Here is a 16,434-nt window from a genome sequence, read left to right as displayed (position 1 = left end):
TCCGTGAATAATTTTGTGTTTTAATAAAATAGCATGTCTGTCTTTCATACTGGTTAGCTAATAAGTATTTGCATAAGTTGCATTAACAGATATCTTTGCAAGTGAAGCTAGAATGTTGTATTTAGACTGTATTTAATCAAGCTATTGTATGCTACATCTTTTTGGCGGCAGCCACGTTATGTTGACTAGCTCTGGAGAAAACACTAGCAATCTCTTGACTTCTTTTTACGTTTATACTGTAGATTTGGATGTACGGTCGCAACTCATCTGAAATCAATGGATTTATTGTTTTATGTGTGAATGCAGGTACGTTGGTTATATTGTTATTGAATCAATGTTTGTTGTGTGGTGAGTCGATGTTGTATAGAAAACCAAGAAACTATACGATCACTAGGTGCAAAATGCCCTCTCTGTATGTCATTTTACTTTGCAAGCATTTATGTTAGTTTAAAGTTGAACAGGCTATGTATTCTTGTGTCTGCATGCAAGAATAACATAGGTAATGCTGCCAGTCAGAACTTTAGTCTGCTGGAGATTTGGATGTACGGTCGCAACTCATCTGAAATCAATGGATTTATTGTTTTATGTGTGAATGCAGTGAGGGAAATAAAGACACCAAGAAGAATTCCTGTGTTTGGCCGTTTTAATCATCACAACCGACGCCTGAAAACGAGGGTCGTTACATTCGCTAGCTGTTCCTGCACATTGCGGCGAGCCAGATTAGCTCTCAGTTGCTTCATGACAGAAGAGGGAATGTCCTTCTCTTTCAAAGGAGAAACATCAATTGCTAACTCTTTCCACATTTTTGTAAATTCCTCCTCCAAGTCACTGTCTGACAATTCTGTATGATATTTCTTGCAGGCTTTCAAGAGCTTTATAACCTGCTGTTCAATGACATCTGTGTGTTCTTTTTTAAATATTTTCTACCCGCTCCATGTCCATTTTCAGAGAAACTGCACACTGAAGCTTATTTTCAACAAGTTTGGTGATTTCTCCCTTAAGGCTTTTGATATTAATTAGGAACTCAGCCCTGTATCTTTCCACTAGGCTCACATACCTGTCTTTCCGTGTGTAATACTCCTTCAACTTCTTGTTCATCTCAGCTGTCTGATCTTCAATGATTCTGAGGCCAACCAATTCCAAATCTTCAGAGAGACTCATTACGTTTCTGGTGTCAGTGTTAGATATCTGTGTCTCTGCGTTGTTCAGCCATGAGTAGATACACTTCCTGAACGACCATTCCCATTCTGAGAACTCTTTGCAAAGGCTGTCATAGGCATATGCAACAAGAGAGTTTCTGAAGCTGAAGATGAAGTTCTCATGCTTCACTGCTTTCCACAGACTTCTCATCCATTTAAGAAAATCTGGAATCTCTGACAAATGTTCTGTATGGTTTTGCTTAATTAGATTTTTTTTGAACTCATGTACAGCTTCACTGTATCCTGAATTAACAGGTGCCATTGGGGGAGTTCCATGCCACAGGCCTGGTATGTACCAGTTGTTCTTCTCTACATCATAATCCAAAACATCATTGAACTCTTTCACTTCAGACTGGTTCTCCATGTCTGCTGCAATCTGTGTCATTTGATCTAATTGTTCCAAAAGGTGCTTCTGGTCTGTCATCAGTTTACTGTGTGCAGATAAACCTGAGACATTTTGGTGCACAAAATGACAGACTGGTTTCTTTCCAAGCTGTTTCATCCGCAGAAATGCATGAACTGCTATTTGCAGAACATCCTTCATTTCTGATGAATTCTCCATGGCAATATTTATGATGGTCACATCACTGAGGCCTATTACAAGTGTTGCAAGTTGATTGTCATGCTCAGAGCTGCCATCAAGCTTAGCAAGTTCAGGAGCCTTCAGGCCCTCAGTGTCAATGAGTAGCACAAAATCATATTTCAGCTCCTCTCTGAGTTCCTGTCCAACAGAGAGGAAGAGCATGTAGGCTCCACGAGTACAGCGGCCACTGCTAACAGGGAACTGGACACCAAACATGGTGTTGAGCAGAGTAGATTTCCCTGTGCTCTGCACACCTAATACAGACACAACCAAGAGTCGAGAGCTCCCTACTTTTCTGTGCACCTCCATTAGAACATCAGTCACCCACATCTCTGGGATGATGGACGCATCTCCATCAAGAAGCTCCATGGGGTATCCATCAAGCAAAAGCTCAGCAGCAACTGAGGGGAGGTGTCTTGTGTCATCTGATCGCTTTGATTCATAGATGTATCCTATTTCTCTCATGTAGTGCTCAATGCCCAAGAAGTTGGCCAGAAGCTGCTGATCCAACTCTGTGATTGATGTGTTGTTCTTTCCATGGAAACTTTCCTTGAATTTTCTGCGGAGTTGTGTCAGGTGATTACGTGATTTCCTATCTAATTCAAGTGACATCCATCTGAGAAAGAATGCTTTCTGTTCTTTGTCTGTGGTTGACAGTGCTTGAATGAACTGCTCCATTGCTTGTGATGTCTTTATGTTGCCTTGTTGTTCTCTTAGTGTATGTTTTTTCTTAAGAAGTTGAACCTTGTAATTCTCTGGACTGAGATCACCTACATTTTGCATTCTGCACTCTTCTACCTCAATTTCAGCTAATTCTCTCAAGTATTTACCTTGAAGAGGCATTTGTTTTCTCTTGTAGTCTGGTATTTGACAAACCCCAATGCCTTTCATTATGTTTTCAGCTGCCATCTTTGCTAACTGTGAGGCTTCACTTTTATTTTCGTCCACAGAGATTCCCAAATGTTGTGCCGTGTGTGATATTTTCTCTATGTTGGATGCTTCCTTGCACTCATCCAAGACCACTTTTATGGCACCAGTGATTTGACTGCAGAACTTTGGCATGTTGACATTCCGTTTCCACATCAGTACATGGCTTTGCCGGAGCTTCAGTGACTCGGCAACAGACTTCACATTATGTCTCTCTTTTTTAGAATTCATCACCAAGAACAGTTTGGACTTTAGCGGGCCCTGTAAATCTAACAGTCTCTCTTCCTCTTGGGTCATTGTGTCCAGGCACACAAAAACTGCAGCAGAAACCTGCATGAGGAACCTGAATTGTGATTCGTTGGAGATTATATCTCCCCTCATATTAGCTATTGCTACGGGTTCAGGAAACACATCAGTCTTGCTCTGTCCACATGGAAGAGACCAGGCGATCTCCACCAGGCCATTTGCAATCTTCTTTGGGACATTTCCACCACATATGTCTCTGCGTGTGAAATATGGTGTACTTTGTTGTGTATTACTCAGGACATGATTGAGAAGTTGGGATTTGGAGAAGCTGCAATTTTCCAGACAAACAAATGAGAGGAGAGGTATCTGTGCATGGACCACACTGTCCTCTACATAGTTTTTGGTGTGCATAAGGTCAGGAGGTCGCCACTCTTTGTAGATACTCCTTAGAGCCCATAGCATGAGTGTGCACTGACTGTCGTCAGATTGAGGTAACAGAAAGGGGACGGCAAACTGACACATTGACATCTTGATGGACATTTCTTGCTGCAAAAAGCTGTCAGCACAAAGGTAAAGAGCAGTAACCAGATCCAAGGGATTGACTTCCTCCTCCTTCTCCTCATCATCACTTCCACTTCCACTTGTTTTACTAGAGTCTGCGGATGTGTGATTCTGGCACTTGGTATTGATCATCAGTAGTTTTCTTATGAAAGCCAGAGGCACATCTTTGAGAGACTCCACCTCTTGGTCTAACATTGATCCATTGTTTATCTCCAGTAAAGAACTGAGAGTGAGTTTATTTGGATAGAATTCCAAAAGACCCAATTTGCCAAGAAATGACATCAGATGATCTGTAAAGACAATGATTATCAACTCTTAACAAAGGATACCGTGCGGAAACAAGTATTTTGTAAAACATGCAATCAGGCTGTCTGTCATACAGGAAATAGCTATGTTGTGAGTTGTATGAGTTGTATGAGAAGAATACAAAGTGTGTTATATCTGACAAGGAAGACCATTTCTCTTCTTGTATAGTTTAAACTACATGTAGAACTACGTCTTTAAAGGGATATTCCGCCATTTTTGGAAATTAGCTCATTTTCCACCTCCCCTTGAGCAAAACAATTGATATTTACCTTTTCCCCGTTCATCCAGCCATTCTGTGAGTCTGGTGATACAACTTTTAGCTTCAGCCTAGCATAGATCGCACCATGGGCGCAGTGATATCACGCACTAATACTGCTTGTTGCCTGAGGACTATGTTCAGATGCTGCGTGATATCACTGCGCCCATGGTACGTTTGCAACTTTCCTTGATTATTACGCCAGATGAGCGTGTAGGTCCATATGTCCAATCAGCCTAGAAAAACGCCAGGTTTCGTTTTCGGTTTGTCTTATTGCACTTTCTAACTTGAGAAGAGACACGTTTTAGAGACACGTCTAATCCGATTCAATGGTCTATGCTAGGTTGAAGCTAAAAGTTGTATCGCGATTCGCCAGACTCACAGAATGACTGGATGAACGGGAAAAAGGAAAATATTAATTGTTTTGCTCGAGGGGAGGTGGAAAATGAGCTAATAATTTCCAAAAATGGCGGAATATCCCTTTAAGTCTTGAGACTTGGAGATATTTTTTCTCAACTGCACATAATGAAAAGTAGAGTCTTGTGACCTACCTCTTTTATGTCTTGGTGGAACTGCTGGTGGAATTTTTTTTTCTGTACAGAAAATAAAATAGATGAATGTGAAATGATATCTTTGTATTCAAGGAGATCTTGTAATGGTCATCCTTTGAAATATGTGTCCAAATAATCTACAAGAAACCTCAGAGTGTTACCTTTAATTTGAGACTAAGATTGTGCTTCTACACGAAAGGACATGTGCAGTAAGCATTTGATTGTCAGTATGCATTCTGGATAGCCAAAAGTCCTATGGGGAGTTATAGGGAATTTGAAACACATGAGCATACCTTGGCAAATAATGGTCTACAGGACTCATATTTCATGCTATATTGATCTAGTTTTGCACACAGCTTCACAAGACCAGGTGCCAGGGCTCAGTTGTGTTTCTAAAGTCTATCACGTGACGTAGAGGGCTGTTTGTGGTCAGTTCAGAGATGCTTGTTATCCGGCAGAAAGAAAAAACAATATAGCTTCTATAACGCTGTATGATTATTTCCTAAGAAACTACAGGGTCTCAGCTTTCCAATGAGGTCAAGCATTTGATGGTATAGGCCAAACTGGGTGGGAGCAGTTGCCTCTAGAGTACAGTAGGAACAGTGCAATTTCGGGGGGGAAAAGCCTATAAAAGAAATGGACTAACTGTCTGGGAAACCAACGTTATGCACAAGGAATTTGTGACACAGGACACATGTTACATGAAGTTATGGGATTTAAAAAAAACCCTGAAATCTATGGGCATCCTATGGGGTTAGCCAAGGGTTGATAACCAGCTCCATACGTGTTTCATAGGGTGACCAGACGTCCCGGTTTTCCTGGGACAGTCCCGATTTTGAGTGGTGTGTCCCGAGTCCCGACAAAAGCCTGTCGGGACGCTAATATGTCCCGGTTTTCACCAACCACTATTGAAGTGTGATTTTAATATAGCCCGATCACTACCTAAGCCCATGTAGAAACTAGCATAAAGCGTCCGACGTATGATTTGTGTGTGTGATCGTGTGCCAGGCAATCGCACGTTACATTGTTTCATTGCCTCGTTTTAATGGCTAGCAGGTTACGCTGACTGAAGAGAAAGTTATCATTCTCAATAACCTAATAGTCCGTGAGCCAGAGGGGTTGGTCGTTACCAAAAAGGTGGCAAACCATACCTTACTGAAAGCCTGGAATTCTCAGCTTTTCAATGATGTATAATGGCCATCTGACAAGAGTAGCTGTTTAGAGTTATCACACATAATGTAAACTAAGGTTGAGAAAATAATAGCCTATGGCTGAGTTTCGTTTTCAAAAAAATGTTTTCATTGGCTAGATAATAGGTAAGGAATGTTTAGGAGTCAGACAGTGCAGGCCCTAATCTCTGACTGAAAGTGGACCGAATTTGTGCATTTACACAGAAATATTTAAGAAATTTTCTTGGGGGTTACACCCCCGAACCCCCACTACTGTTTGGGCTTAAGGACGGCTACAAAAAAAAAGTTTCACCTGTTGCATGTTGACGTTACATTTGATCACGCACAAAAGTGTCCCGGTTTTAGCTCAGAGAAATCTGGTCACCCTAGTGTTTCAACTTCCGGGAATTCGCCTGCCCCCTTGGTTTTAGTAGAATAAATCTTGTAGGAGACTTAGGGAAAATGTTTTATGGCCCTTACTATTATAGGTGCTTATATTTGGTTCACAAAAGCAATATCTCCTTACACATCCATGGGTGTCAATGTCAGAAGTCGTCGACATGAAATGATTCATATTAATTCAAATGAATTTTGCATTAGGCTACGCTGTGAACATGAACTTTACGGGAGAGGCATGATTTAGGCTATTTTTATATTAGTAAAGGTGCCCTGCCACACTTATTTCATGGCTTTGTGGTAATGTCTGAAGTTCTACCATGGACTTTTGCGGTAAAATGCCTTGTCTACCTTGTTTCAAGCGATTCTAGCATGGCACTGAAAGCCTGCAGGAAGACTCCTGTTCTCATTAATATTCAACGAGCTAAGATGCTTAATTCTGGTTGGCTAACAGCTAGTTGGTTTCGTCCATAGTGTAGCCAGGGAACACTGTTTTCACCCACACTGGTCTGCTTCCGATAATGAGGGGGGCGGGGTAATTAGTTATACACCGGAGTTCATTCATACTGATTACTGTTTGCACAGTATAAAAAAACCCAGGCATGAGGAAGCATGGTAAGCTCTGCCATAATTCTTTAGCGTACCAGTTTCGGCCATCAGGTATGTTGCAGTACTCGTTTGTTTTATTCACAATATGGTTTTAATTAATATGTCTTTACCTGTAGCTTGTCGTCACCTGCTAGCCCACTCCTGCTGGGTGCGTGTTAGCCACCATCCCTTACTCACTCTAGGCTATGCACTGCTTTTCTTAAAGCAACACCATGTAAGTTTTGCTCTTGGGGTTCCCCTACAGTTGGGAAACGGTAATTTCTTCTACTTATGTCGTAAAATCTGTCACGGTTACACCAGCAGCAAGTTAGACATAGCGTACAGTATAGGCTAGACTTGAGGCTGCACATTAAATATTAAATTTTGTGGTAGGCTACTACGATACCAGTCATGTGATACATTTGTAAAACTATAGGCTTTCAGCTCAGGTCTGTGCACGTTCTCGGTATTGGGATAATGTTGGTAATTGTTGGTCTTATTAGAATTACTTATTAGAAAAATAAACAATTACGATATTTATGAGCAATAGCGTAGCCTAATCTAGGGTGGTCATTTTTAGTGTCTTTATAACATCGATGGTCACCAGATATTGTATGCTATGGTATTCACGTCCATAGTGGCATATATTTGCACGCCCAAAATGTTTTGAGAGGCAGAGCTCTTATAATATGATGACAGAATCTTACACGTGATAACTTTGTTTTTCAAGATAATTGTTTGGTCAGTAGCCTATACGTGGTAGATTACACGTTGAGCTATAACTAGCATAACCAGCTCCCGTGCAGTTTGGTTGGCAGCATGATGACACTAGACAGAGCTAGGATACACGTGCCGAATTCTGCAGGAGGAGTTCTCACCTCTTGGGCAAACTCGGACTGCCTGCGTTGCGTGTGAAATGTATATTCCAGGTAGCCTAGCCTATAGCATACATTTCAGCATATCATCATATGAATATAATTTCATGGGTTTTATTTTTTTCAAACGCCAAAAGATCACGTAGCTCATGTTTATAAGGCATCTACTGTCTATTCAACGCTCGCACGGAATTTGAGGAAGTGGTGGGGGAAGTGTATGCTGTAAAGCAGTCGAATTTTGTAGTTCTTTTTGTGCGCGGGTTCACACCTCAAAAACTACATGGTGTTGCTTTAAATCTCCCGTAGTGGGTTTTTCTGTTTGGAGTCGTAACATTTTCTCTTGTGTGCCTGTAGCTGAACATGGGCGCGTGCAGTCGATCTGTTGCCTTGTGAGTTACTTAGCTACGAACATAGGTATGTAGCGTAGGCTACTGTAGAGGCTTGCTTTAATGGGTAACTTGTATGAGAGACAGTAAGTCTACGAATTAGCATTTGTAAATCTCTCTTGGGTTCTAAAAAACAAAGCTTGTTACAGTATGTTATACTTTAGGCAATGTATATTCACGCTCCAAACTTCCACCACAGGCTGCCCCATGTATACGGCAGTGTCTTACCTGTGTGAATGGTCACTGAAGATGGCTGACTCGGTTGTCCGTGTAGCAGTTTTGTGTAGACATTGACTATGTACTCAGTATCTGGTTTCAGGCCTGTGATGACTGCACTGCATGAATCTGTAGAGATGATCTGTGGTTCAGTCCCTTCACTGTGGTAAGAGATCAGGAAACTGTGTGGATTGTCATTCATCACATGAGTCAGACTCCATCTCAGATCAGCAGATGTAGCAGTCACCGAGTCTACAGACAACTGCTCTGGAACTGGAACAGCTGTGTGACAAAAAGTACAATTTCATAAAATATAAGTTTATACTCAATCAAAGTGAGTCTGTTAAAATTATGTTTTCATTTTATGACAACAGATGAAACTTCTAAACATTAACTTTAATACAGGAGTGAAGGGAGAGACCAGTGACCCCCACCTGGGGCCTCAATTATAAACGGTTCGTACACACGCGCATCAAACACATAACTGACTTAAAGGGATATTCCGCCATTTTTGGAAATACGCTCATTTTCCACCTCCCCTCAAGCAAAACAATCGATATTTACCTTGTTCCCGTTCATCCAGCCATTCTGTGAGTCTGGCGATACAACTTTTAGCTTCAGCCTAGCATAGATCATTAAATCGGATTAGACCATTAGCTTCTCGCCTGCTAGCTTCACGTTTAAAAGTGACTAAGATTTCTGGTAATTTTCCCATTTAAAACGTGTCTCCTCTCAAGTTAGAAAGTGCAATAAGACCAACTGAAAATGAAACCTGGCGTTTTTCTAGGCTGATTTGACATGGAACTACACTCTCATCTGGCGTAATAATCAAGGCAACTTGCAGCTACTGGCACTACTACTGCTTGTTGTCTATGGGGACTATTTTCAGATGCTGCCTAAGATATCACTGCGCCTATGGTACGTTTGCAAGTTGCCTTGATTATTATGCCAGATGAGAGTGTAGTTCCATGTCAAATCAGCCTAGAAAAACGCCAGGTTTCATTTTCAGTTGGTCTTATTGCACTTTCTAACTTGAGAGGAGACACGTTTTAAATGGGAAAATTACCAGAAATCTTAGTCACTTTTAAACATGAAGCTAGCAGGCGAGAAGCTAATGGTCTAATCCGATTCAATGATCTATGCTAGGCTGAAGCTAAAAGTTGTATCGCCAGACTCACAGAATGGCTGGATGAACGGGAACAAGGTAAATATCGATTGTTTTGCTCGAGGGGAGGTGGAAAATGAGGCGGAATATCCCTTTAACCTAATCCTGTTTAAAATCTAAAACGTGGTTGATTGTTGTTTGGTGCGCCCGTCAAAAATTCCATCTTATTTATCTACAGTATCTATAACTTTCCTTACACTCAATAAAAACGCGCAATTTGCAGCAAAGTCCAATTTCCCAAATGTGATCCGTGCTATTGACTAATCATATTGCTATAAGGTTGAGGTTCCTCCTAATGGGGCCATGAATCCATGTACTAAGTTTGGTTTTGTTACATGAAAGGGTTTTGCTGTGATATGAGCTGTCTTCCTGCTTGGCGGCTTCGCTGCTAATTTTGATTGTCAATACAGCAGAACAGCTTTGAATACAGAGACACAACCTTATGAAACATGTGCTGAAAATGCTGTGTCAAATTGGGTGAAACTCAGAGAAAATGTGTGACCTGTGAAAACGTTTTTGATAAAATTCAATATGGCGGAAAATCCATTGTGGCATGAACGCACGTCCAACCTGTTGGTGGCATTAGAGCGCTTGAGGTGCTAACAAGACATTTCTATGACGGTTCTATGGGCTGCCATTAGACTCCCTTGACAGAGGAATAATATAAGAAAAGCTGATGGGCCTTTGCTGCTTGGCCCCCAATAAGCAATAAGAAACCTCAGGAGGACATAAATGCTATTTACTTGTCCAGATGGTTTTGGTGACAGGGTTGCTCTGGCCCCCATCCTTCAGCACAGTGGAGACACTGATGACGTATTCTTTCCCCTTTTGCAAGCCAGAAAAGCATCGTTGGAGAGATTTCAAGCAAAGGGTCTGCAGACATTCCCCTTCACTGTGTATGGACAGTAGGTATTTCACCTCATCGACTCCTGCTGGTTTGCTCCATGTCACTGACAGTGATGTAGGATCAGTAGTAGCAGACACATTATCAGGCTTGGGAATTTCTGTAAAAAAAGTCATCACAATTGGTCAACAACACAATAAAACTAACTACTCTTTTAGATATTCATTGAACAAAAAGCTATTTTTAACTGTACAAATATCACTGTATGCTATGTACCAGTGAATAATAAGAAATTGATGCTATTCGTACCCTGATGTATATAGCAATATACTGTATAATACTGTTATTGCTACATCATTTTATACCATTTTCACCCTGGTGCAAATATTGCTTTCCTCATTGTTTCTTCTTTAAATTGTGTGCCTTCTCTGCAGAGACGCTGATACCAGTGGAGGCTGGTGCATTTAGAAGCAGCGGAGGTAGGTGTGAACCGGGGGGTGGTTGTTGTTCATTTGATAAAAGGTAAATGAAGGGGCCTTGCAGAGAAGGAGGTTGTTAAAGGAATAGTTCGGAATTTTGGACATATGGCCTCATTTCCAACTTTACCGAGGTGATATAGGTCGGTGGAGACCGTTTTTATCGCGTTTAGCCCCTTCCTTCAGTTGCAGCGTCCCCCTTTGCTAACGCTGGTTTTGAGCTAACACATTTCTACGGTAATATCAGTCTGACATCAACAACAGTCTTGCTCACTCCACCGCACATCCGAGACAAGTCAATTAAATCGTCGGACTATCGATATACATGTCCGTGTTGATAGAATAATTTTAGAAATAAAACTAACCTTGCAACTCAATGATTTATTACATTTTGAGGGACTAGTTTCTCAATATCAATCCGCCACTGCCATACAGGGAACAAAGTAGGCTATTGCAATGCGATGCAAGGTTCGTTTTATTTCTAACATGGTTCTATCAACACTAGGCATGTGCATCGATAGTCTGACGTTAAAATGTATTTGTTTCGGGTGTTCTGTGGAGTGTTTTCAGTGGCAGGCTGGATGTTACCGTTGACTTGCGTTATCTTGGCACCAGATTAGCACGAGATGAACGCTGCAACTCATAGGAAGGGCAGAAATTCACTGAAAATGGTCTTCACCGACCTATATCACCCAGACTGAGTTGGAAATGAGGTCCTATGTCCAAAATCCCGAACTATTGCTTTAAGCCCACAATATGGTTATGGATATGATTTAATGCCAAATTAAGTAAACTGGAATTAATAAATAAAATTCTTTGTACCCCTGCTTGGAACAGTGTTCGTATACTTTTAGTATCTTGTACTGTTTTATACCCCTCTACTGTAGGCCTAAGACATAATGGCCCTCATTTATCAACCGAGCGTAGAAACCAACGTAGATCTCGGCGCAGAAATCATCTGACGACGGGGCTCACGTGTGATTCATCAAACTTTCGTATCTCTCCAATTCCAGTGTAAGAACGTGTGTTGATAAATGTGGCGGCTGGAAACAAGCATGATTTAAATCGAATTTAAATCTAAATTTAGATTTGGAAGTGTCATCAAGGAAGACGGGAAACTAGAGCGATTTAAGCGCAACAGACTTTATTTTCGCAGAGAGAACGCATCATACTATAAATATGTTCATTACCAAACCATATGACACCGCCATTTGCCCACTGGAATAATTAACAAATAGGCTATATAATTGATTAATGTTGCGTTTACCAAAGAGAAAGTAGTCATCTCCTATACTGCTATCCTAAGCCATCAAATGTGTAACATAATAGGCTTCATTACAGCAAATAGACTACACACGTGCAGGAAGAGTGTTATGTCTGAGATATATTCCATGTATTCAACTCTTCAACTTTCTAATCCACCGCCGATTTACTGCTGCACGGTGCTATGCCGCCTGAAAAACTTCCGTACACGAGTTGAGACTAGACGTGAAATTCAAGCGTAGCCACCGATCAAGTTCAAATTGATAAAGGGCATTCTTTGCGTGGAAACAAGTGTATGTCTGTTGTACGCCTGTTTCAGGTCGTACACACGTTTCATAGATGAGGGCCACTGTGCGTGAGTGTGTGTGTGCGCGCATGTGTGTGTGTGTTGCTAAACTCTGCTAAGGTCAGTTTACTCTAGGTGGTACTATAACATGAGACTTTTACAAACAACTTTTCAAAGATGCAAAATAGCGTCTAATTATTGTTATGGACACACACACACACACACACACACACACACACACACACACAAAATAGCGCATAATGATCATTATGGACACACACACACACACACACGTGCGCACACACACAAAATAGAGTGTAATTATCATTATGGACACACACACACACACCCATAAAATGGCATCTAATTGTCGTTATGGACACAAACCCCAGGAAGTAGCCAGAGTCTGGAGCTGTTGTGAGGACCTGTGAGGTATTGATCCCTCTGTGTTCTCCTGCTGAAAAGGACCTCGCTTACACGGACTCACACACACACATACAGTATGCACTGAAATTACTTTTATTTTGATAAGGGTCCAAGAGTTCTGGGTAGAACGTTTTCAGCCAATTGGTAACATGAATTGTGAGCAGCTCGGTAGATGTGTCACATAAACTAATTTGTTTCCCGCAAATCACCACAAGTAGGTTAGCCTAGGCTACGCTGCAAATCTGCCGCAAACATTTTTGTAAAGGTAATTGCAGTGGCGCAAATAGTCACTCCAACCAAAACATATAATGGCATTGTAGTTATTGCAACAAATGCATTACATTTGTGACAAAATAAATATATGAATCTTTAAAAGCTAACCTGTCCAAGTAGTTGCAGATACACATCGACTGTGGCTACCATCATCCATGAGCGTAGCCACAGCAAATTCATACTTTTCCCCTTGAATGAGTTCCTCAGCCGTAAATCTGACATCTGAAACCACAACGCTGCCCTGGTCTCCATCGCATTTCCAAGTAACTCTATATCTCTGAGGTCCAGTCAGTCCCTCAGGAGGTCCCCAACTCAGAGAAACTGAGTGTGGATTTACTGAGGTGAACTGAATTGGTCCAGGAGATGGGTGAGCTTGGAATGAACATCGAAAAATAAATGTTTTGGGACATTTTCATTTGCAAAACATAAGCTGCTGTATTAAGAAGAGAGAATACAAGTTCATTACTAACACATGTGTAAAATGCAGTAATTTTCATGTGTTTATAGTTTTTGCCCGTTGCTTGAACACTATAGACGCATGCTTAGACTAAAGTAACACAACTTGAAGTTTTGTTGCCATGTCTCAAACACATGTACCCATATCTTAAGCAAAAGTGCTGCTTTGCACTCTCGTTGCAATTCTGCAACACACTTACTCCTTTATGCGACACACTTGGTCCTGCATACTACTCTCTATGTCATACATAAGACACTTTTTTCAAAAATGAAATCTCACCATTTGTTAAACACATGTATCCAAAATACAAAACACATCGGGTAATTGCAACCTCTAAAATACACACCTGAACGCACTTACTTGCAAAACTGAACACCAATCAGCCATCTACAAAAAGCCCTCAGTTTAGCTTTACAGTTTTTTCCAATCGTTTACACACTAAAATTAAGATTATCAGACAGTTACCATAACAAAGCTTAACACTTTAGCAAAACACCTGCGCAGAGTAGTACAACAGTAAGCACAAATTCAGCTTCACACTTTTTGCAAAACATTACACACAGTGAATGTTAAAACGTAAAACACATTTTCACACCTTAGACACAGATGCAGATTGTAAGGTACTTCCTTCTCATTACAAAGCCCTGACTTGCCAATGACCACACTAATGAACAAATTGAATAATCACATCCTCCAGGTGTGTAAGCACACATGTGAAAACGCAGCATTCAGACGTGTTATACAGTATTGCCTTGCCAACGAAGACATAAGGTGCTTCACAACATGCCTCCTTGATGCTCGATCCTAGAGGGGCGTTCCCACTGATCTATAACTAACACTGGATAGCCTATCCGATTGTTTTTGCCCCATCATTCTTTATGTCGATCAGTGAGGATCGAGGCCCGAGGAGCGAGGGAGGATGTATATAAGCCCAAATGAGAGGCACCCATAGCCTGTGATGTGGATGAGCTCTTATGGCCTGATCCAGCTAGACGGATAGATTATTCGAGTATTACGTATTGTTGTTACTTGTTTGTATTGTTGCTTTAGTTTTTCTTCAGTGACTGTAAGTGTACAGTACTTTTTATTTGTGTACAGATTTTTATTTTTCTACACTTTAACTATAATTTTGCCATTTTCTGTTGATTGACTTGTCACTGTAACTAGACCCCGAAGCCGCCGCCACACGCCGCCATTTGCGCCATTTAGAATTTCAGCCGCCGCCAGCCAATAATTTTTGTAAGCCAAATTGAGCCGCCATCTGATAAACTTTGGCTGAGCCAAACTTAGACTTGGACTTGTTGCATCTAAAAACAATTATATCACATAGAGGGTACGAAAAATAAACGATACACAAGGTTTTCCCACTGTATTCACCACATCAGTCTTGTGCTCGTTGCTACGATACACAGGACTCAGTGAGTTGACGGCCAATTAAAAGTCCACGTTCTCTGCAATGTTTTTGCTTTCTCGCGCTGAGATGAAATGGGGGAAAGAAGCCAACGGTAGCCTTATTTTGATCTCGCTTTTCATATACTTTCCTAATTCCTACGAAGTTCTACTCGGACTTGAAAATCTTCAGGGCCCGGTTGCACAAACATCAAAACCAAAGATTGATGATATGAAACGTATTTTGGAGCGGACAGATTTACAGCATGCGATATTACTGCGACTGCAGCATTTCACCATCTCCAGAAATTGCGGCGCTAGTTCACAATGCATGCTTCAGTCTACATTGAAGTGAAATGTTCAGAGCTTTGTTAAAATGATATAATAACATTGTGTATTGAGATCTAGTACAACATAGGCATCTGTAGGCATGAAGAGGCAACTTAAGCCATTATCAGCCATTAAAAATTTGGCGGCTGCAGCAGCCATTTAGGTTTTGGCTGAGCCGGCTAGCCAGCCAATAACTTCATCAGCCAGCCGTTATTCTCAAAACAAATGGCTTCGGGGTCTAACTGTAACTGAACATATGGTACAGTGAAAGAAATAAATATTGTCTGCAGCATCAGTTTTGTGCATTGCTTGATGAGGGTTCATCAAAATATTATCTAAATCTAAATTATCCTAATGCTCTCAAACAATGTCTGAATAAGATCCATATATTGGAAGAGGGCTTTTACAGATGTGTTTTGAATGTATTGTATTGGGGTGCATAAGATGGAGACAGTGTAGAATCATTCGAAGAATGTGTTAGTGATATGATACAGTAAGGTTTTTATCAATTTGTTTATTGTTTTGACAGAAATATTCCATTTCGCTAACAACCTGTTATGTTCTGCTAATTTGTGGTGTGGTGTTTGGTAACAGTTTTTTTCTGATTGCTTAAGCACATTTTTTGTAACTATTGGCTATTTTTGCATAACTCTACACACAAATAACAAAACCTTTCACCAAATTATCAAAACATTGGGTAACACTTTATAATAAGGGTACATGAATTCTCATGAACTAATGCATGAATTAATGCATGAATTATGCATTAGTTAATCCATTAATATATCATGAATCATTATGACTTAACATGAATTCACTGATTGTCATTAATGAATTAATACATAAATAACTCATCATCTTAAGCATTAAGTACGGTTGGCACATCATCATGAATCATGATTAATTAAGCATGATCATGATGACTTTTTGTCAGACAAAATTTTGGACATCACCGTCATGGAGAAAAAAGAAAAGTAATTACACATGAATTCATGTTAACTAAATGTCATGAATTGTCATGAGTTAATTCATTAACTCATGCATTAATTATACATGAAAATTTCATTAATAAACATGAATTAATAGTATGTCATTAATGACATCAGGTATGGACAACAAATTCATCTTGAGCATTACAGTGGGTAAATCATTATGAATAATGATCAATTACACATGATCATGGTGATTTCTAGGTTTTTGAAATGTGCTCCAAGGGGTAAGTAAACTATACATTAACTCATCATGAACTAATTAAGACCATTTTCA

General features: G+C 40.5%; 1 protein-coding gene across 2 annotated transcripts in view; it reads right to left on the bottom strand.

The window, feature by feature from the left end:
* Positions 1-585: 585 nt before the first annotated feature.
* LOC134088373 (up-regulator of cell proliferation-like) overlaps positions 586-16,434 on the bottom strand; it is a 32,297-nt gene continuing 16,448 nt past the window's right edge. For both annotated transcript variants that reach the window (XM_062542308.1, XM_062542309.1), the window contains exons 8-12: positions 13,101-13,364; positions 10,168-10,428; positions 8,272-8,541; positions 4,630-4,671; positions 586-3,806 (exon numbers count right to left, since the gene is read on the bottom strand). In XM_062542308.1, the coding sequence (XP_062398292.1) occupies positions 913-3,806; positions 4,630-4,671; positions 8,272-8,541; positions 10,168-10,428; positions 13,101-13,364 (3,731 nt within the window). In that variant the 3' untranslated portion in view covers positions 586-912. The remainder of the gene's footprint in view (positions 3,807-4,629; positions 4,672-8,271; positions 8,542-10,167; positions 10,429-13,100; positions 13,365-16,434) is intronic.

The sequence above is a fragment of the Sardina pilchardus genome, chromosome 8 (assembly GCF_963854185.1).
Source record: "Sardina pilchardus chromosome 8, fSarPil1.1, whole genome shotgun sequence".
Taxonomy (NCBI): Eukaryota; Metazoa; Chordata; class Actinopteri; order Clupeiformes; family Clupeidae; genus Sardina; species Sardina pilchardus.
This window is presented reverse-complemented; position numbering and strand designations above follow the sequence as displayed.